Genomic DNA, 23,313 nt, shown 5'->3' on the forward strand with positions numbered 1-23,313 from the left:
TTTACATTAAACGCAATTATTTAACACTGTTGCCAGACGCGATGCTCGCGAGGATGAAGCGTAATTTCACTGAAAGTAAAAAGCTGGTACAATCGTTGGCTTCTTTTACAAGCCGCGCTGCGAGGGAACAATGTCGTGAGCATTTCTTATCAGTTTAGGAAGTGGCACAAGGCAGTCTACTGCGGACAGGTCGTCGTTGCCACTAAGCTGTCTTGTAATCGATGCGGGCAATTTTTATTAAGTAAAAAGGAATTACATTCGAACTTGCTGCGAACGAAAGAGGAAGGCGTCGGATAAGACGAGGAAGTTAAGAATGCGATTGGAATCGGTTCGTTTGGTGTCGCTGTCGACGAGGGACCTGGACAGCTAACGATCGGCAAACAACGATGCTGTGCGCTTTGTTTGCGTCGTTAAATTCTGAGAAAACTTCGAGGCAGAATCGTGAATTCGACGCGCTTCCTGCCATTAGCGAATTCATAACGATTGCGAAGGTTCCAAGAACAAATTTCACATTTGCGATTTCTGAAAAATTGTATAAAATTGTAAAAAGCTATATAAAAGTAAGTAATTAGCATTTGCAGCAATAAAAGAATAAGTGTATATCTCGAAGCAGTTTCTTAACTTATATCTTAGGAAAATAGTATCGTCTCCCATTGCTACCCCATTTTTTTGGTACTCATATTTATATGTTATATTTATTACAAGTTTACCTAAGGATATCCATAAAAATCTTGTTTTTAACTATTCCAAAATTGCGAAAGAATAGTTTACTGTTCTACCTCTTCTTCTACCCGAAAACAGAGAAAAGATCGCAGCGATTGGTCGTCCCGGAGTAACCGGCTACCCCACTTGCTATAAAAATCTGCATTTGCGTAACCATCCGTCGTTTATCGATTGCCATAATTCGCTACGGTCGCGGTCGTCGCAAAGGCCTCCGAGTAATTCGACGTTGGAATCGTCGGATTCGACACCGTCGACGCCTGACCGGTATAAAATGACGAATGGGCCGACTGTTATTAAAAATTGCATCGTGTTACGGGCATTGTGCGGGCCGACGCCAGCCGGCGCACGTGCATTCGGCTCTTTAGCTCTAGGTACGAGCTAGCGCGCTCTGGGACTCGAGAGCTCGCGCGCTGTTTCGCTCCGATTCGTCGAGACGCGAAACGGTAACGGTTGGACACGATTTTTCTCGGCATCGCATCGCTTACCACGCGCGCGAAACTGTTCGTAGCGGGCGCGCGCGCGCGCGCGCGTTGAAATTGGTTCCTCCGGCGGTCGGTCGGCCGCCGGGAAAGAGGTTTCAGCTTTTAATGGGACCGGAATTTATCGGCGTCAATTTTACGCCCGGCTCCGTAAACGTTCGGGAGCTAATGGCGTGTTTGGCACGTACGGTACTCGCTCCGAACGATAAATGGTTTCATTGTCGCGTTCTAATTTATGGCGGAACAAAGATCGTGCCCGATTGTCAGAAACCTCGATAACTTTCACCTTCAACATCGCTACGGACCTTGTTTCAACGGGTGCTGAGTAATTTTAGTGGCACCGCTCGCGGTCGCTCGATGAATTATCGATCGATAATGCGCCCACCGGATTCGTAGCATTTTTATATATATTATAACTTTTCTACAGTTGAAGTAATTCTACTCTGCTCTTGTTAACGCTAAACCTACCACCGTCAGTCGAATAACTGATTCCACATTATTGAGAAAAATGTGAGAAATTTGAATAAATTCTACCTCATAACTCTTACGACGCAATTTTTGGTCGTTTTTAGACCTCGGTAGATTTAGTATTAATCCCCCCAGCTATTTCTACATTCCTTCTTTTACTCAAAAAAATAATCGGCTAAGATATTCATTAATGCCGACAGATGCCGACATATACCGATGTCGAAACGATTATTAGTAGACCGCTGATTTCAGCGCGGAATTAAAATTTGTTGAGTCGATTGTAGGAACTGGAAGATGAATCAAAATTTATTGCCGCTTTTAATCGTTCTAGTACACCGAGAATAGCGCAACGGCGTTCTTAAATTCCACCCTGTACGCTTTTTAATAAATATTAATTGTTCTCTTTGATGATTTCAATGAGTCGAGAATTTCTTCTGGTGAGACTCTCGTTAACTTATTAACACGAAGAAGAAAATAAATAAATAAATTTTCGTATCGATCATGCATCTTGCAATTAATAAAGACAATTTTTATTTTGCATAGAAATCCAGCGATTAGTTATGCGTCTCACTCTGTACATAAAAATAAAATAATAATTCCTAAATACATCAGGTTTTTCTGCTTGCTAAGCTGATTTTTCATTTCTTACGACTTCGCGATACATTCTACCGATTTTTAATTTCATCATTAAAATGTTTAGGTTTTTTGCTAAAGAAAATATCAGCGTGCCCGCAGAAATTTCGTCGACCGTGTCTCGAATCCGTGGCAGGAGCGGCGAGTTATGGGTCAGATCCAGCGGTGCGCGAGCGTGTAATTCAGACATTACCGCCCGGCAAGAATCGTATAGAGTGTACAATGGCATCGGTTTCACGTTACGAGGTGAGAGAGGCACACGCATATACGGCCGCGTCGCGGAAACACCGCCGTTCGCCGGCGGCGCGTTTCGCAATCGCCACGCCAGTATCCGCTTCTTCGCGTTCGTTTATTACGCGCGGATCGCGAGCGGGTCTCCCGCGTTGAAATCAACTATCCGAGAAGAGGAAGCGAAAGGGATGCGCGACGGGCACACCCTCGAAACCGTCCTGGCCCTAGACCCGAGGTCGAACCGACACTGGACTCCGACCAGCATTATTTTTAGTTTTTCATAGGCGCGCAGGTATCCGTTGCGCCGCGTTCGCGCGGAGAGTGCACGCGGAGGCGTGCCAAAAGCTTGCCACAATGTCAAAGGACAGGTGTCTTTGCGCACCGTTTGCTTGAATTTATTAGCGAACCCGTGGGAACCTTGCATTGTTCTCGCTTGGTTTCATGGCCGAATCGGGACGCTGCGTCGATCTGGAAAATTCACGAAAATTTCGCACGTTCCGAATGTATTTTCAAACATTTCGCAGCGATCGCAGGATCGTTTTACGCAATGTTGCAAAGGGTTGAAGTTCGACTACATTTCAGTCGTAGTAAACAGCGTTCCTCTAATTTTCTGAAGTTATTAATTTCAAGCCGTACGAAGTAATAAATAACAATTAAATTTAATTTAAAACAATAACTAAATTATGCAAGGTAATAAATACACCTTGGATTTTTGTGGAAAATAAAAATTGTTTGGATAGATTAAAAGAAACAAAAAAAATTCGATGAAAATGCGTTGACAGAGTGGTGTTGGTCAATTATTTAAATATTCTTAGTATTTCGTATTTCTCCTGTCGATTATTATCATATATACATATAAAATTCACTGTCCGTTGCCTAAATGATAATTCCATCCATGGCAGCCCGGTTATCCAACATAGTTTGTTGTTCTAAAATCAGTGTCGACAGTCTGTTGCCGCGTATTTCTCCACGCTCGATGTATAATCTCTGCAACATGTGCGCACGATAGAACGCGCTCGAAGCTGCAACATGTCAGCACCCGGCGGATGAAAATTAGCGGTTTCGTCCCGCGAACAGAGGCACTTGGATCCACGGAGTGCCAAAGTGACTCACCTGGACGGGCTGTACTACAATTAAATCGCTCGTCCGTGTTTGCCGTGGACTGTCGAAAAACAAGATTATTTTGAACACGTTACAATATCGGCAGAAATATCCGGTGGATTCGGAGCCACGGTTTTTTTTCGCCGCGCTTGTGTAACGAACACCTACGAAACAATGACTGGCGGGGCCCTATTATTTTTAGAGAAGGCTCCCCTGTTGCGCGGTCCAGTGAATCATTGACGCTTGATCCCGCGGAACCTTGAATCGCGCGCGCGTCCACCGTTGAAGCATCCCGATAAATCGGTATCGTTCGGACGCCGGCGAAATGTAACGTTTATAAAAATATCGCGACACCGGTGGCACACGACGCGGCGATTTCCGTGACGCGAACGATAAATCCGAGGCGTTTCATTCAACAACCGCGCGAAAAATATATGGAACGTGACGCGCCGTAGCGAACACCGATTTACAATACGTAATAGACTGTTATAACGTAATGGAACGTAATGTAATAATATTCCGTGATATGCTGCCACGTTGCACGTTTAAATATAAATTAAATTTGTAATTTATTTAATCGCAAATGACCGCGGTTTAACGTTAACAGAGTTTACATTCGATTGTAATTACAGGATCGAATAGAAAGCCAACGGATTGAGAAAAATGAAACGGTGTGGCTCGACGACGGTCTGGCGAGATCCGAGTCGCCGGATCGATCGCGGTCTCCGTGGATCATCGAAAGATGGGTCACGAGAGTGAATCACCGCGGTCCGCCAAGGTAGCGCATAGCGACGCGTCTATTTCGAGGGCCGCGAAGAGGAGATACTCGCCGAGACGCGGCGAAAAGGAGCGGAAAGAGGCATCGAGGGGCGTAAAGGGGGCGCGAAGGGGCGAGTCGCCTATGATTCAACGTCCGCTTCAAGCCCGCTAGAAATCCTCCTGAGAAAACGCGGCGGCTCGCTCCGCTTCCTCACCTCTGCAGAAGCTTGCAAAACTCCGGCGAGTATTGGGCAAAACTGTCGATCGCACTGACGGTGTATTCGTTACCATTAATTTTACACCCGGGGACTGCTTTCTGATTTTCTTTTATCGTAAAAATATTTCTAGTATATAACACATGCAGGAAATATGTTTCAGCGAATATAATATTTAATTAGATTAAAGCGATACGTCGATCATCGTATCAACATCTTGCAACACCACCAGATTCATTTATACGAATTATACAATTCGATGCAAACACGTTCTAGTCTTGTCATTCTCATATGTCTCATATATTAATACACGAAACGTCAGCCTTCATAAATCATGCGAAATAGACAATTTTTACTCGACTATATGTCGGCTGCATATTTTTCTTTGCCGTTGGATCAGATTTTTGGAATTCAGACATTTTCTATTCCATCTTGAAAGTGCCTCATCTAATAGAAAATAAATTGCTAAAAAAAAATTACTTGTTTTTTTTAGAAGATATCGATGGGAACAGAGCGATCAGTTCACCCGAAGCTTGTCACGCGGCAATAGATAGGATTACCTCGCATCAGCGCAAGGTACACGACAGGGGCGCGACGCATCGCCACCGTCCGGATGCTATTTTCGCGGGCCGCGTGAACGAGTAATCGGTCGAAGGACCCTGAATGTGGGTTACCGAGCCTCGCCGAAGATCCCTTGTCTTCGACGTTCCCCCCGGAGCATCGAGATTAATCAACGCGACAGGCGAACGATGCCAGCGGGAGTTTGATACTCGTTAACCGGGTGAACGCCAAGTCGCGTTGCTTCACGTGCGCCCGCGCTAACTAACCGAGTTCTTTGAAACTTATTTTTCAGAAAAAAAGAGAGAGAGAGAGAGAGAGAGTCGCTGGTCTAGAAATAGTAACGAAATCCGAACTTAATTTTTCGCAAGGAAAAACATCGAATCGGCAGCTCATATAAATATTATCAGGAATCTGACTAAAAATAAACGGTAAAACAACAGTCGCCGGTGGATTCCGTGAATTCGGCAAGCAACCAATAAACAATATCAACTTTTACAGTTCACGAAACCTATCGAGTACGTTGGTATACAAAAATTCGGTAGACTCGTACATTGTTTCAATTGTTTTCCTTTCACGTCTTCCCGGTACTGCCGAAAATCAAATTTTATTATATATATAGGCTGCACACCTGTAATAACTTCGAACCGATTACTGACGTTTTAGAGAAAATCATTAAATATAAGAGGTAGTACACTGTCGGTTGCCTCTGCGCAAATTTCGTGTTCGAAACAATTTTATATTATATTATAATTCGACCGTGGATGTTTATGCTGATGCATATATTTCTGGAAAATAATTAAAGCAACAGTAATGCACTGCAATTTGTATAATATATCGTAATATCTGCAAATGCTTCATCATACTTAATTTCAAAAATAAGACTTAATACTCAATAAGCAATGAACGTCTCAAAGACGTCTATTTTACATCCACTCTAAGTCTGAACGTCTTATGCCTAAAATAAAAATGTCTTGTGCTACAATTTAAGACGAATTTATTTATTTAGTACCTACTTTAATATCGCGTAGATTCGCATATTCTATATGTATATTTAATTCAATATCGTGAATATTTCCACATTTCCCCGAATATTTTCCCCATTTCTCAGAAATATCCGTGGTCTATTTTTCAAATTTATTCAAGGGCTGCAAATTATTCGAAGTGTACAGGTTACGCGGCTCGGCCTGTATAATAATAAAAGTTCGCGCAAACATCCGCAGCGCGCTGATCAAATATTTTCGCGCGGTCGGTGTAGAGAGCGCGATCGAGTTCTCGCGAGCACGCAATTTCGACGTTTTAGCAGAGACCGATGTGCAGGCGTGTGCGTGGAAACGTAGGCGCGTATGATGTCGGTAAAGAAAACGAACAGATTGGTATCAACAGGTTGATAAAGGATGTTGCTTAACCGTTTCCTCTATTCTATATCCGTCGAATAATACGATAGAAAACCACTCACCGTCGGTGTCCCGGCGCTTCACCTTCGACGGTGTGCACGCGGAGTATTCGCGGTCGTAGCAAAAATCACCACCGGCCTCCTGACAGAAACCATTCGCCTCGAAATTGGAATACTCGAGCCGGCGTGCTATCGGATTTCGGCTCGTTATCTCCCCGCATTCTTCCGTCGCGTTCTGCCTCTCCAAATAGCTGCCACCTGCGTAACTAAAGGAAACAACAGCCTCGATCACTCACCGGCGCGACGACTCAATTAATTCTCAGCCAACCCGATCACCGAACTGACGACGACGATCAACCCCTTAAACTCCCTCCCATGGAATAATTCAGCGAAAAGGAATTTTATTCGTGAAATAAAATGGGGTGAAGCAACAGTTGGTTTCTTTATTAAATTGCTATAGCAGAGACCGTTTACTTATAATTATAATAATTAAATATTTCATAATTTATATTAACTATTATTTGAAAATTTAATTCAATTATATTTAGAATAATTAGACTGCGAATATTTATGCGAAATCAAAATCTTGTGCCATCCATTGCAGAAAACAGGATCTGCACGAGTTATAAATAATATAATTATGTAACCTATAATTTATATTACTTATTTTGATGAATTATATAATTCTTTGATTAATGGATTGAACGAATGGTGGAAGTTTAATTTCAACCGCGGCTATTTCATACGCAGCCAATAAATAGATCCGCGCGCATCGGTGTTCATCGAGTCATAGGAAACGCTCGTTTAGCGCGGTTTAATTACCTGCGGTCCGCGGACATGCTAATTTCTATGGACGAATCATACTGTTGCTGGCGATTTATGGCAGTCAGGTGGTGCTTCGTGTCGTTCGTCTGCGGCAGAAAGAGGTCCCTCAGTGCCACGTATTTCGGGGGGCTCTCGATCGTCCTTTCGCCAACGTTTTGGTCACGGTAGGTACCGTAAAACGGCGACGGCACTCCTGAAATTAATATCGCACCGTCGTGAGAATCTGCCAAATGCATGAATCCCGATTATCATCCGAAAATTTTCAATTGTGCCTTCAAATGTGATCCACGCGTGCCAGAATATTTAAAAGAAAAATAAACGGTAAGGTTACTACAAGTTAATTTCACTGTAAATTAGTAAAGAATTATGCGAGTGATTTATTCCAATGAGGGATTATTTTAATAAAGAATTATTTGTATAAAGAATTATTTATATAAAGAATTATTTACATAAAGAGTTGTCTGAATAAAAAATTATTTGAATAAAGAATTATTCGAATAAAGAATTATTCGAATAAAATATCTGACTAGAAAAATTCAGTCGGACAGACATAAATATTTACTCTGTTTAAGATGCTCTTTTCATCACAGTTTCCCTTTAAAAAATTGGTGCATGCAAATGTTCGGAGGCTAACATAAAAAAAAAAATGGAAAACTGAAGGAAGAAGAATGGGGCCAGATGTCAACGTCCTTTCCAACAGGAAACGTGCCAAACGGTGTCACCTTTGAGACGGCGTCTAAACGAAAAATTACAAGTAATCTCGGTAGAGCATCGCGAGCAGGTTCGCGCGCGGTTCATTCAACCGAGCCATCAAAAAGCGGGTCTGATTCGCGAACGGAACGCAGTCGCTGACATCTCCGGTTTAATCGACGTTGGACATCGTCGTAAAATTTCGTCGATTCGCGACTATTTTCGGCGACTCTCGCATGCCGGACCTCCCGGAGATTCTCGATCGCGTCTTATTACGCATGTATCCACGTCCTGACGGATTCTGGGCTGACTATTATGCCGAATATTTATATAAGAATGAAACGATGTGGAACACTGAGAATTAATATTTAAAACATTTTATTCGAGTGTTATTATATTATTTACTTTATGCAATTTTCCATTTTGTGATCATGTCATTATTTAGAACATTAAAATGATCTTTTTGTCAATAAGTATAACTGCAATTTTCGAGTATAATAAAGTATTATTAATATTCTAAAATTTTAATATAATAAAGTTTTAATATTCTATCGTTAGCATTATATTCTAATAAAATAAATGTATATAATATTCTAACAAAATAAACTGTTATTACCATTATGATATTCGAGCGTAATAGCCAGTTATTGCTATGATAATATTAGAACGGACCCATGTACCGTCCGAAAACGCGGACAGGGGTAAGAAAACAAAGCGTGATTCGTCGAAACAAGGCGATTCGATAATCGTAACGAGCGCGACGCGAGTCTCTGAGAAAAAGAGGAAGAGAAACCGTAAGATCTTTAACAATCGCGGCCGCTTGTTTTTCTCTCGTTTATTCTTGGATCGTCGACTCATATTTTCCATCGCATTCCGGGATTACCTTACCGTCTATTTTCATACCGCATCATCCGAGGGCCGTTCATCGTGCATGGGAACATTCAAGTATTCGATCCTTCCAAAAATATTAATCCCCGCTTATACGAGCGCGTTCATCGGCACTCGCCGTGAACCGTTTAATATGCCCGTATAAAATTACGTACCGCCAAACTATTATTATTATTAACGAGCACCTTGTGAATTGGAACGCGTCAAGGGCTCAGGCATCGCGATTACGTAACTTTCATTTAGGGATATTTGTGTCCGCGGATGTTTCTTTCTACTTTTCTAATTCGATTTTCGAATTCGTCTGTCGAGAAAATATTTTTTTATATTTTTAAAAATTATTATTCATAATATTGCAGTCTCGGTGACATTGTAGCGTCGTGCTGACAATTATTGTTTATTTATTTTTCTGTCATGGTGACAATATTTTTTAATGCGCCATATTAAAACCGGAAAGCTACAAGATTTTTAGTTACCGTAATCGAGTTTTTATTTATGTGAAAAATAAAGCGTCGAAATTAAAAGATACTGGAAAATTGTAAGAATACTGTGACGTTCCTCTCGGTTTATTGAAATTAGTAATGGAAGAAATGCATCTTCTGATTATTTAACTTTTATTATTTAATATGTGTACTAGAAGTTTAAATATTGAACAACTCTGTTAACTGTTTTCTACCGTCTAGTATTCGATAAAAGTGACTGACTCATCATTGCGTCACTCGCAAATAGCACCGGTATTAAATTTCGCGTCCCCAAATATATATGTATATATGTATATGTATAATGCAGATGATTAATTCGGAAGCTCAATTAACAACCCCGCGAGGCCGGCAGACTCGCGGCGTAAACGTGTGTTGGTAACCTCGAATGTTGGTAGCGGTGTTGTGCTCCACATATTTCTTTTTCCCTCCCGAAATAAGCGAGTGCCTGAAATACTTATGACTAATCACACAACAAGAGCAAGGCGGAACAATGCTTTCGATATACGGGGTGTCCCAAATGTCGCTCGCAATCGGGCAACAAGGAGTTCCTGAAGTCATTTAAAGTAACTTTTTCCTTTACAAAAATTCTCTCCGAAGCAGCGTTCACGAGTTATCAATGAAAAACCCTGGCCAATGAGAGGCGAGATCTGCAGACGCGAGGCGGCTGAGCCAATCGGTAGAACTGGCTTTCCTCCGCCTCTCACAAGCCGAGCTCGGCTCTCATTGGTCAGCGTTTTTCCTTAATAATTCGCAAACGAAGCGCAGGATTACATTTTCGCTAAGGAAAAAGTTGTTTCAAATGCCTCGAGAAACCCACTATTTCCGATTGCGTGTGATTTTCGCGACACCCTGTATATGTCATCGCAATGTTGGAGAACGTTTCGCGTCGTTTACTCGCGACGCTTCCATCCCCCGTCTCGTTCCACTTCGCGGGTGACAAATGAAATGCACTGACAACTTTCGTGGCTTTGCTAAATATCGGACAGCAAACGTTTCGAAATCATTTACCTCGTAGCCGTCATTTTTTTTCCTGTCGGTGCGCGTCAGTTATGAAAATTGATCTATATTCGTCAACGTTGCAATTGTTGCAAGGGAAACGGCTAAAAATAAACTGTTCGAATATACTCTCCATATTCATAGGTCCATATCTAATTTCAGATAATTTGATGCCGCTATCGGTTAATATAACAATTAACCGTTTTAATTGCAATCGGTTTTATTCAACTTTTCGCATATGCTTTAATTATTAAACATTTATGACATTTAAGATGCTTCACTGCATAATGATCGTTTATTGTGATTTATACTAACTACTATCGCAGGTTACTAGATATATTAAATATGTTAGTATTCTCTGGATACTATTAAGGAGATTACACATTGCACATGCAAAATTTACGACAATATCTTCTGTTACAACGTGTATATTTGTTGCGCCTAAAATACACTGCATAGAACAATATCAGTGGAAACTGAATTGTATTCTTTAATTTTCAGACGTTTTAGATATTTCCAGACCAAGATGAAATAAACTGCTAATTGATTGAAACAATCTCCAATAAATAGGGAGAGCTGAAGGACACTTTTTATTATTGGTCCATTAAAACAATTCGAAAAAAAAAATTTGCAATGTTAAAGTACGTCAAAGTGTTAAGGAAATGAGACAGCAAGCACTCGGGGTTAACAAACAGAAACAATTAATCTGGTTAACAATTAGTTTCGTGTTAGACACTCTAATCATGCAAACACCCACTAAATCAGCGAATAGAACCTACCATTCTGCACCATAACCAGCGTTGCTTTGCTCCAGCAAGTGAAAACCGTACTATCAGCAGAGAACAATCAGCCAACAGAATAGAGAAAGAAAAAGAGTGAGAGAGGGAGAGAGAAAGAGAAACGATATGAGGACGGGATCGAAGGTCCGCAGAAAATAATTCATCACACCGTAGATACCCATGATTTTTGTATTGCAGAGGAAGCACACGTTTATTTACACAGTAGTAGTATATCTCAATAATAATTTGTTGCTTAAGACACGTCGTGTGACAATGTAGACGACGGATCTCCGATGTTCTTCTTCCGTTTCGATGATTCTCGATCGCCGAACGTACAGACCAATGACACAATATACCGATCACAGAAGAACAGGATACCTCAACTATCGCGAATCAAAAACGCTTCTCCTGCAACCGTTTCTTTTGTTTTTTTTTGTAATCTTTTTTAATTCGATTCTCGCTTATAAATAAATAATATTCTCTTGCTCTCGCGCGAAGCCTGAAGTTTGACTAGCGTCGAACAGAATCACGGTAACTCTTCGATATTTCCCTGCGACCGAATCGAACCGAACACTTTCAAGTTTATTTCGCTTCGACGTTCGTTTGAATTCGAATTAGGACGTCCGTTCGGTCGAAACGACGCGCGGTGTAACGAACGATGAACAAAAGTTAAAATAGTCTAATATTTATGGCTTATTGGTATCCTAACGGATTAACAAAGGAGCGCAGATTTCAATATTATTCACAATTTTTACCTAATTTTCCCTTTCGTTGTCAAAAACGATGCTTGAAATTTACTCTAATCTTTGTGCACTCTTTAAAAAAAATATTAAGGGTCATAGGTCGACAATGAATTAGCTTTAGAGGTCGTGAATTTTGTTCCGAACGTCCACGTACTCGTTACACTGCGCGCCGCTTCGTTTGCGACGGATCTCGGTTGCCACGAGAGGTTCTCTCGATCAACAAAAGGAAAATTATCGCGATTCCATGCTACGACGGGGCGGCAGCGGCGGCTGCGTCCGAAGAAAAGATAAAGAGAGGAAGAAAAGATAAGAGAAAAACCAAGGAAAGACTATATTTACGGATGCGTACACTACGTGCTGAACAAAAGAGTAGAAAGGGGGATATCCGCGAAAGAAGGAGCCAGAGAGTCCAAGGGAGGATAGGCTGAACAAGAAGAAGAAGAAGAAGAGGTAGAAGATGACGATGAAGAATCAAGATGGCGGGACCATGGAAAGAGAGAGACAGAGAAAAAAAACGACCTACTTAGAAAGCGTGTCCAAATCGTTCCACGGCAACAACGACAGAAAAATGCATTCGAGGAAAGCTCACTACGGGCCGATCATATTTCGTTGACGCTAGGTTCGCGGCACCCGTTGAAATCCCGGCCTTCAAATTTTTTCATTTACTTTATTATTCGGAAATGTAGAATTTATTCGGTGATCCGTGAGCCTAGCGTTAAACACGTTCCACCGACAATCCCGGATCGTTTTCCGCAGTTCATTCGGTTTCTTCGACTTCTCGCTATTTATTTACGAATGACTAGTTCCCCTCGCCCCTGTCGCAAGATCGGTTACCATACTGAAATGCAGCAGAGGTTCGCGCGCATCCAGAAAAAAAAAACGAAAACAACGCGAGACGCGGTCGTGTTTACGTCTTTGCGCTTCGAGAAGCTCTGTACGTTGTTCTCTGTTCTCGTTCAGTCGAAACTGAACAGCTGCTCTATTAGGATATTCGTGGGAGTCTGATCGATCTCGTTAGTTTCTCGGACGGGGAGATTATCTTTGATATTCGTCGGTTCGATTGCTTTTCGTTTTACGTCGAGATCTCTTCGAATGGTAACGATTCGATTGACCGTGCTTTTTGTTGTTCGTCACAACGGACCAATGAAACCAGTGAATAGGCGAATCGTGATTACGGTCAAACGGAGTTAGAGGCCCCAATGTTTCCACCACCTTCGTATTAGATTGAGTTGCGTTTGGTTTTTTTTTGTATTCGTTTATGTTTGGTTGCTTTTCAAAGCCCTTCTCGACCATTATTAAAGTGGCGCGTATACTGATCGTCTGTTACCTGGCACCTGCAACGTCGCCGAAGTCACTGTCGAACCTAAGCTGTTCGTCGCGGTACACGCGTAAATGCCAGCGTCCTCTGCAAACAGAAAATTAGGCTCCCGTTAGCGTCACGTTGGCGACATTTTTATTTTGGAAATAGTGTTCCTTAAACTATGTTTAAAAAACATTATCAGAAACAGTATTTAAAAGACATTATGAGAGACAAAGAAAGTTTTATAATTATAATTAAAGCCGTTCAGATTACAGCAAATAGATAGAATACTCTCGAAAAAATTTCTGACTAGTAGTAGGGTGAACACTGTATACAATACGTACCGGGATAAGCTCGCACTATAGTCAGACGACAAACGCCGTTTCTGTAGTGGATTTCGTAGCTCGAAGAATTCTCGACGATTCTACCGTCCTTGGACCATAAGATATTAGGTTGTGGTTCCGCTTGAACGATGCACTCGAATCTTGCTGTTTGTCCGCTCACCACTGCGATGTCCCTCAGCGGCTGCAATCGAAATTTTTTTCAGTTTAAAATTATTGAAATCCCTGCTTGAAATATAATAATAATGCCTCAAATATTTTCTAATATCTTTTCAATTTTTATTTTTTTCACTTTTACTATTTCTTGTAAAATAAATATACAGTCAGATCCAGACACAGTTCCAAATATCTTACCGTGATGAAAAGAGGAGCTTTCTTCGGTAGTATTTCGAGATAAGGTTGAATCACTTCTTTGCTCGAGGCCACTCCATTAGTCGTCGGCCACGGCGATCCTAGAATAATCAGCTCGATTTAACTCGCGAGCCTCTTTCAACGTGTTTTTACGTTTGCGTTGCACCTCGCGGAATAACAAATTTCATTGCATATTTAGACGAAAGTTCATTGCACATCGGAGGAAAGTGCGTATAAAATAGTATTAATTGGAAACAGAAGCGAGCATAACCGTGGAGCAGACAATGGAGGTAGTGACAAATTCGTGAAGAGCAAATTTGCAATGTTCTCGAGGAACCAAAGTGGAAAGGTCGAAATTCAAAGCCGAGAAAACGAGGTTGCTGGAGGTAGAGCACGAAGAAAAGCAGGTTTCATTCCGTTACGACAAAGCGAAGCAGAGGGTGCTAAAGATTCAATTAAAGCACGATTTCCGCATAATTACGACGAAGTCGACCGTGTTAAAAATATTTCCCTAGCAAAAATTTTTGTTTCATGCAGACTATATCAGAATACTGTGGACTTGTTTTCGAAGATATTAAAATTTAATTAATTGATCTGATTAAATGTAAAGAATCTGTTCATTTGAAACAGTACTTGAAATGTTTCTTCTACAAATATCACTCAACCTATAACAGAAACAAACCCAAGCATAAGAAAGGTCTCACCAGCCTTGCATACAGCCATCAAAGGTAAGCACAAAGAGCAAAGGTGAAAGCCATCAAGTATTATAGTGTTTCGAAGGGACTGAAATAATGCCGAACTCTGAACTATAGGGCAAGCAAAGTCGAAGGCCGTTGTTGGGCAGCTCGGAAGCAGGCGAGTACCTGCAGAGTCGACGTTGCTAGGTGGTCCAGTGGCGCTACTGTATCTGGGGGAAAGGCTCGGTAAGCTTGGGCTCAGGGAAAGCGGACTGGGCGTCGTGTGGTCCCATCTGGACGGCGACGGCGAACAGGGTATCAGGAGACTAGGTGCTGTCATGGCGTTCCCGCCGTCCGTCTGCCTCTTTCTCGCGTTCCGGACGTCCTCCGCCTCTGAGAACTCGCTCTCCGACGTCGGCTCCCATTTCACGGTCTTCGAGGTGCCGAACTTGCTGGCCGACTTGCCCGGCCGGCTCGACGAGCTCGTCGATCCGCTCCTCTTCGCGAAACCGTTCTCCTTTCTTGTGGTGAACTCGTGGACGATCGGCACCTCGATGTCGCTGCCGCGTCTCTGCCCTTGGATCGTTCTGTTCGCGCTGCTCACCGTTTTCTTCCCCTCGCCGGGCAACACGATCCCGAACTCGTACCCGAAGTCGTATTTGAAGTATATCAGCCCGGTGTCCGGATCGATTTGCTTCGTTCCTGCGTTCGTTATTCGTTAGATTTTCGTGGAGGCTACAGCGTTCGTCGATTCAAAAAATTTCCGCTTTTCTTTTTCACATTTCATTCCTCTCCGGGAACTGGTTCGCATCGTTTCAACGCTTACGGTCATGTGTTATACAGTTTATAGTGTACATTTGATACTAACGGATAGAAAAGAGTGCAGAAATGTATGAAAAAATATATGCAAAACAATGGAACCAATCATACAGTCTATACATATTTTCATTTACTATTGTAATTTTCATTAGAATATTTAACTATGATTCATTTTTCAATTTAATAATTGTACGTATAATATTACCATTATTTATATTTATTCAGTTACCTTTCCTTCGTGAACTGTAGCGTCAGTTGTGGCATAAAAACAAGAAAAGAACCGCGTGAAATTCGTGAAAAATTTCGGAAGAACGCCCTCGATGCTAACTATAGTCCTCGCGCGACAAGAAGGCAGCTTTCCCCTCTTATTCGTAAGAGGGGGAATACGTAAATGCGAAAGTAGCTTGTTCTCGCGCGAGGACTATAGCTCGCGCAAGTTTCGAATTGTACTGTTGTCGCGTCGCTGTACGAATTAGTGTTGTTAAAATGTTTACCGTGCTCGGAATGTCGTGATTCCTCTCTGTAGGTTCGCGGCTCGTCGGCCTCGGTTGGTCGGCTGTCGGCCGGATGCTTCAGGATCGGCTTGCCCTGCTTCAGATCCGTCTGGATGTCGTTGACGAATTTCTCGGTTTTCGACTTGAAGCTGCTGGTCATGTCGCTCATGTGACGCGACGCGACGTCTGCGGATGTTTCAGAGTTTTCGTGTTACGGGGGACGAGAGCGATCTTGCCAGCGTGTACGAGCAAGCGAAGGAGGAGAATGATAGACACGAAAAGTTAATCGTGAGAAGACGATGTCGATACGCCGACGAGGCGAATGGGAATGCTATAGCCGGAGAATGGAAGAGACAGTAGTGAACGCGACGAAACGATTGTCTTCGATCGACTACTCTGTCCGTCTGTATGCGAGCTGTTTAACGATAGATTTACGGACCACCAAAAAACCTATTTTCTATTAGTTTACAAAAGCAACGATACGACATATATTTTAATTTTTAACAACGAACGTTGCACTATTGGCTCCAACTAATAACTGGTATTGTTCTGAACAATTGAAAAGAAAGTAACACGCCATTTTGACGAGTTCTGTAAATCTAACGTTAAAGCAAAAATGGTGTCGATTTTCTCATTCCTTTAAGTTAAAGCTTGAAAGTGCCTCGCGTAAAAAAGTTGTAACAATCTGTCACGTTACCGCGTTTTGCATAACTTTTCATTCGTTCTTCGTTATCCAGAAATAAACTTCTTTACTTACAGCATTTCTGCTTTCCACGGCTCATATATTGTTTCAAAAATCTAATCGAAAATGCATCCCCTCAAACGGCACGCTACGTCCATCGGTATCGGTAACATGGCCGATCAGAGTGGAGGTAGAGGGCAGCAGGATAACCAAAAATACTAGTCGCGCCGATTACGCTGCCCTCTACCTTTACTCCGGTCAACAGCTCGTCGGAGACGCTACCGATAGACTCACGTGACATCCCAGGGAATAAACAGCAATAGTGGTTCTTCCCTCCACCTTTCGAAGAACCTAGAAACCGGATAGAACGGACGTCCGTTCCGCGACTCTTCTGAGCGAACGACGGTGACCGGTTCCTCGCCGAGTCCTCGCCGAATCGGTCCGACAAAGAGAAGAAAAGCATATCCTGCCGCTGACAACAAAGCATGCGCAACAGAGACATTGTCGAGATTCTTACGGTTGGCGGCCCTCTTCATATCGGTCCTCGAAACGAACCCGAACTCGGGCGGAGAGCCAGGCTTCAGCTCCTGCTGCCTCGCCTCGGAATCCCTCTTGATCCTGGTCTCGGACTCGGTCTTTCTGCGACTTTCGTCCCTGAGCTGGCTCATCGAGGTCTGTCTCTTGAGGACGGGTGCAGCTGGTCCTCGGTCGAACTCCATCGGCGACACCACGTGCTCCTGGCGGACCGGCGCGCTCGACGACCTCGGCGACTTGGCGGCGGGCGGCTGAACCTTTCTGTACCTAGGTTCTTCGGTGTCGCTGTCAGGCGGCGCCCACTTCGGCTTGATCCTGGTGTCGATGTCGCTTTCGTAGTCGGACTCCCGGAACTGGCCCTGCACGAACTTCTTCGGAACCGGCACCTTGTAATGGGGCCTCTGCTTCTCAAAGCTGGCAAAGTCGGCGGCGCCGCTGGTCTTCTGGCCGTCGCCGAACTTGATCACACGGCTGGTCTGCTCCATCGTCACGATCCTGCGGCTGTTCTCGGTCGACTCGTCCATCCTGACCGTCTTCTTGGTCTCCGTGCCGATCGCATTGTGGAACGGCACGCCCGACCGAGCTTCGTAGTAGGTCGTCTGCGGCTGAACCTGCGGCTGACGATGGGCTTGAGGCTGCGGACGAGGCTGCAGGTGAGGCTGAGGCGGCGCGTACGCCAGTTCCGGCGGCGAGCCTGGCAAGAGGACCGTCTTCGTCTTGGTCGGTGTTGCCGCGCGTTTCTCCTCCCTCTTGGCCAAGTCCTTCGATCTCTGCTCGAGCGAGACCTCTTCGATCAGCAGCGCCGGCGACTCCTTCGGCTTGCCTATCGGGAGAAAATAGTCGCCGGTTGACCTCGGTGATCGACTGACCGGCTCGCCGAGACGAAGAAAGCGGACAGAGAGGGTGAGAGCGTTGCCAACCTGGCGATCGACCGACCGGTTTCACGCGACGTTGGATCGAATCGACGTGTCTCAGCAAACGAATTTCAATCGGCGGCGTTCGTCGTGCGTTCATCTTTTTTTGCGTCCAGTTTTTTCCGGGGGTAGCTTTCTCGATCGATGACGCGCCCCTTCGATTTCTATCCCCCCCCCCCCCCCCCCCCCCCCCTTTTCAGGTTCTTCTGATTTTGCGGATTTTCGTGTAACGTTTTGCTTTTTTGTTTCGAGAACGAAGGTGAAACCAGCGTGACAGTGAGACAGGCGAGACATACGTGGAAGAAGAAGAAGTAGAAGAGAGAAGAAGAAGAAGAAGAAGGCGGGTTAGCCACGAGCTGGCGGGGTGAAGAGAAAGCAGGGAAGGGCTTGTAGTACGTACTTCGAGCGGCTGAGAAGAATAGAGAGAAGCAAGCGAAGCGGGAAGAGAGGAGAACTTGTCTTGCGAGGTAAACAACGAGAGGGGAAGAAAGCTTGCCAGGAGGACTACTTGTTGTAAGCTGGAAAAAAGTCGAAAATTCGTGAGACCCATTGCCGTGACATGTACACCTGTTGTGTTCTAGCGACTTTCGTCGAAAGCTTTTCTCTTTCGGTGAATCTAGTTGCGACTGCGATACCCGTTCACCCGTTACATGTCTCTACAGTAGAACTGCATTTGGAACTAGATTGCTTTTCTGTACGCGATTAAACCATTGCCAGTTCTGCAAGCTAAAGTTAGTTTATTTTTAATAATTTTTAATTTAATTGCAATAGCACAAAAATTGTCTCAGTTCTTTGCCCCAGTTTGTTTTAAATAAAGTTCTACTGTAGCTATTAACAATTCTCGCTGCTACTGTGAGCTAATTATAGTAGAATAGAGATAAGTGTACTACGTTTGCAGAGCTAAGCAAAGTGTAACAGCGAAATTGTTGAGAAGGATTATTGATACCCATAAACGAAAGAATGCACAGAGTGACCGAAAATGCTCGAAAAGAAGTAGTGCAATTTATAGAAATATATTTGATTTTCAGAGGTCCAATTACTCGACCAACAACTAATAACATCGGTAGAGAGATTACGATCTAATTTATTGAGATTCGTAAATACCTGGACCAGCGAGACTAGGTTTCACAGGTCTGAAAGACTGATCGTCGCTCTCGTAGCCCCTCGGCTTCCACAGGGGCGGTATTCTGCCGTCGTAATCGCTCTCGTAGTCGCTTTCACGATATTCACTCTTCACGAATTTCGAAGGACTCGGAGATGGTGGCAGAATCTTTTTCGACGTCTCCAATTTTTTCTGTGACTGGTCCGTGGAGTACATAGTTTCCTGCAAAACGGTAAGAGAACATTGTTGAAATAATTTCACCATACTGTGCGACATCTTAATACAGGTAACACAAAAGTAACAACGACCGCTATCACACGTGACTATCGTTAATAATGCCTTCTGAAAATGTTAAAATTCCTCTATTGTAACAAACTGTAAAATTTATTTTAATATGGCAGTTGTTAGAGACAATGTTCGCAATTGATTTTTGCTAAAATCAAATGGCTGAACTAGAAACTAACCGAATAATTCACACGTAAACGCAAACAGTATCTGGATTAATCCGCTATCGGTGCAGCAGAGTCTGTATTCTACTAAAATGCAAGCACTAATTCACAACAATCATGCTCGACGACCTGCGAAGATTGGCCTAGAGACAATCGACCGCTCAGGGTTGACTCGAAGTGTTAGTTCCATGACGGACAATAGAAGCGAGGGCACTGACACACGACACGCTATCGAACCTTCGTGGACATGAATCTCGATGGGGAGCTGCCGGAGGAGCTGTAGCTTTTTTCCATAAAGCAGCTGTGCTGCTGATATCCGGCGGGTGACTGAGCAGGCTTGGGAATCGTGGCAGCAGGCGCTGGAGCAAACGAGTCCGTCTTTTGGTGTTGCTGACGACTCTCGTAGCTCTTGCTCTGGAAGAACTCCGAGCGACTCTCCGAGTAAGACGACCGAGACTCCATATGGGAGCTGGTGGAAGAGGACTCATGCTTGCCGAAGCTCTTCTGTATGGATGCGACGGAGCTCTTCTGATGGAAAGGTTCGTCGGTGTCGGCCATGTAACCACTCTCCTGCTGGAAGCTCTTCACCTTGAATTTGGGGGACTCGGGCTTCTTGACTGTGGGACTCCTGGGTGCGGGGCTCTTGGGAGCTGGTTGGACATAGATGGGAGGAGAGCCAGGCTTCAGCTCAATAGGAGCCGGCTGGACCACTTGGAACTTCTGCTGCTGCTTGATCTCTTTTTCTTGTCTCTTAACGGTGCTCTGTTTCTTGCAAGTCTCCAGGTGCTCCTTGCTGATGGTTGACGTAGACTGGCTACTGGGCGACGGCGGGACCTCGAACTTTGAAGGAGGCAGGGGCTCGGGTTCGGTGGACCTCGGCCTAGTCGGCTGGGTGACAATCGGAGGCTGGACTCTACGGTAGCGTGGCTCGTCGGTATCGCTCTCGTAGGGCCTCCACTTTGCCTTCATATGGCCGTCCATGTCCGACTCGTAGTCACTCTCTTGAGTGAACGAGCCTTTCACGAACTTGGTGGGTGTCGCCGGGGGAGGTACCTTCGGCGCTTTGGCTGCCGGCTGAGGCGCAGAGACTGGTTTGAACGGGAACGGCTCGAGGAGCTCTGCGGGTGGCGGCTGTTTGGCCGGCAGAGGCGGAGGGGTCATTCGGACATCCTTGGGAGGCAAAGCCGGGGGCTCTTCTCGTTTAGGTGCTGGGAAAACGGTCCGGATCGACGCTGGAGCCGCCTTGGGCGGCTGATATTCTCGTGTCGCCTCGAAACTCTTCTCCACCTTCCTCTCCATCGTCACCGGTCCCGGCATGTAGCCAATCTCCGGTGGCGGCCCAGGCTCCAGAATGATCTGCCCGGTGGTTGGAATCGGCTCGGGCGGATGATAGACCGGAGCCGCGGGCTTCTTCGGCGGCTCCACACTCCTGACCAGCCCCGGAGCCTTGAGATCATCCGCTGCCGACCACTTCTTCGAGCTAAATTGCTCGATCTTCTCCGACATCTCCGACTTCTTCATGTCACACTCGCTCGAATACTTCTCGTACATCGACTTTTCCTCGATCTTGTTCACCATGTGGTCGACTTTGATCGTCTCGGCGTTGTAAATGATAGGCTGGGTCTTCGGTGGCGATGGCGCCCTCTTCGCCAGCTTCTCCGTGGTCTCCTGCTTCGAGCTCCAGGATCGTCTCTCCAGACTGCTCGAGGACTCCGTGCTTATCTTCTTGATTCCACCTTCGGGCGTCTCCTCCACCTCCCGCCTGGACTCCTTCGTCGAGGTCTTGTAGTCCTCCGTCGGCACCTGCCACTCCTGCTTGAATTTGGTGTCCTCTTGCGGCGGCCAGGACTTCCTAGATGAGTCTGCACACTTTTTTGCCCAGGACTTCTCCATGGCCAACGCATCCGCCGACGGTCTCGGCGAGGAAGACCGCAGGATCTCCTGATGACTAGAGGCGGCCGAGTGACATCTGTACTCGGACAGATCGGTGGACACGTGCGACCTCGTCTCCACGTCCGAAGACGAGGACCACGGTCTGCTGGGTGACGTAGGTCTCATCGTAGGCACGAAGTCCTTCTTCTCGTGCGCGTCTCTCTTCACGCAGACCTCCTCGACCACCTCCTTCTTGTCGAGCTCGAACGGTGGGGGCGGCATCGAAAATGTCGGCGCGGGTTTCGGGGTTTCCGGGATTCGCGGAGAGGCTGTCGGGAAGATCTTGACGCCTCCAATCGGGGCGTCGATGGGGGACAGGGTCTTCTCGAAGGACTCCTGGAGCTGCTTCGCCTTGATCGACACGTCAGGCCGTTTTTTTTTCGCCATCTCCTCCGGCTTCGGCATGTAGCCGATCTCCGGCGGCGGCTCCGGTTTTAGGTCGAAGCCGCTCGCCAACAGCTCCGAGCTCTCCGATTTGCTCTCCATCTTCGACATCATCAGGGAGCCTTTAAAGGACGAGGACCCTGAGCTAATCGTTTCCTGCACTACCGTTTTCTTCGTCTCTAACGGCGTCGGCTTGTAGCTCTCGTACGGGAAGTCGAACAGCTTGTTGTCGACGCCTCTCGATGGACCACCGCCCTGCTCTAGCTTCGTGAAGATCTCGTGCACCGCCTTTTTTGTCGCCTGCATATCTGGCGGCCGTGGCTCTGGCTTCTTCACCTCCTGGTAGCTCGTCTTCTCGTAGTTCTTCGTCAGCTTACCGACTTTGACCTCGTGGCCGTCGGTATCGTCCACCAACTTGATCATTTCCTTTGGCCCCCTCGGCGCTGGCTCCACCGTCGTATCCTTCGTCATCGACTCGAAGAAACTCAACGCGTCTTTCTTCGCTATCGTCGACGTCTCAATGTTTTCGTTTTCGATCGTCGACTTCTCTTCGAACAGACTACTGGTGGACTTTGGTTCGGCGGTCTTCTCCTCCCGGATGAATTGTTTCAACAGCGATTCCGGCTCTTTTCTGATCTCGGTGATCGGCGGCGTCTTGTGCTCTAGCTTCATGTAGTACTTCTGCTCGGACTTCGTTTCCATTTGATGTGATTCGACAGTCGACGAGATCGTTTCTGAACGCGACATTTCCGGCTTCTCGATCTTCTCCACTGTTCGCGTGGTTTCCGACATCGACGTCGACGAGACGCACGGCGGAGGTTTTATTATCGGACTCGGCTGGATCGTCGTTGTGATCGGTATCTGCCCGCTTGTTTGTTTCATCGAAAACGCTTCGCTCTTCTTCGCGTCGGACTAGGTAAATTATACAAGAGAATTTAAACCTGTGACTATATTTTATGAGAACAGTGTTGGTGGAACAGCTGTGGTTCTCATGGATTGTATATATGAATTATATTAGTGGATTTCGATTATGTTCCTGGAAATTGATCTCGAAGTTTTCAACATACTAGAATTATTAATAGGTGAAATAATCCTGGTATCCTAGTACAGTATTATTAAATTTATAATAAAGACAACATGATTACCTGGAGTTGTTTCTTGTCGTGGACGTTCTCGTAGATGAGGGTTTTGTGGACTTCGACCATCGTGTCAGGCGTTGGTTCGAAAACAGCAAAATCGGCTATACTCTGAGCTTCCCCGCCAGCATTTGTCGCTCGTACCATGTACTTGCCGCAATGATGCATCTCAGCTAATTAAACGATACAAATTAGAATCGCATCACTCGGTAGAAATTTACATTGTATTTTACAA

At 45.0% G+C, this 23,313-nt stretch overlaps 1 protein-coding gene across 7 annotated transcripts in view; it reads right to left on the reverse strand.

The window, feature by feature from the left end:
* Window positions 1–12,805: 12,805 nt before the first annotated feature.
* LOC144473128 (uncharacterized) overlaps window positions 12,806–23,313 on the reverse strand; it is a 56,100-nt gene continuing 45,592 nt past the window's right edge. For 3 of the 7 annotated variants that reach the window (XM_078186735.1, XM_078186737.1, XM_078186736.1), the window contains 9 exons: window positions 23,088–23,251; window positions 19,864–22,854; window positions 19,180–19,399; window positions 17,145–17,984; window positions 15,946–16,131; window positions 14,819–15,334; window positions 13,959–14,056; window positions 13,608–13,788; window positions 12,806–13,368 (listed from right to left, as the gene is read on the reverse strand). In XM_078186735.1, the coding sequence (XP_078042861.1) occupies window positions 13,259–13,368; window positions 13,608–13,788; window positions 13,959–14,056; window positions 14,819–15,334; window positions 15,946–16,131; window positions 17,145–17,984; window positions 19,180–19,399; window positions 19,864–22,854; window positions 23,088–23,251 (5,306 nt within the window). In that variant the 3' untranslated portion in view covers window positions 12,806–13,258. Of the gene's footprint in view, window positions 13,369–13,607; window positions 13,789–13,958; window positions 14,057–14,818; window positions 15,335–15,945; window positions 16,132–17,144; window positions 17,985–18,277; window positions 18,594–19,179; window positions 19,400–19,863; window positions 22,855–23,087; window positions 23,252–23,313 lie in introns of those variants that run through there. The other 4 variants (XM_078186738.1, XR_013494499.1, XR_013494498.1 and 1 more) reach the window with 4 other exon arrangements.

The sequence above is a fragment of the Augochlora pura genome, chromosome 7 (genome assembly GCF_028453695.1).
Source record: "Augochlora pura isolate Apur16 chromosome 7, APUR_v2.2.1, whole genome shotgun sequence".
NCBI lineage: Eukaryota > Metazoa > Arthropoda > Insecta > Hymenoptera > Halictidae > Augochlora > Augochlora pura.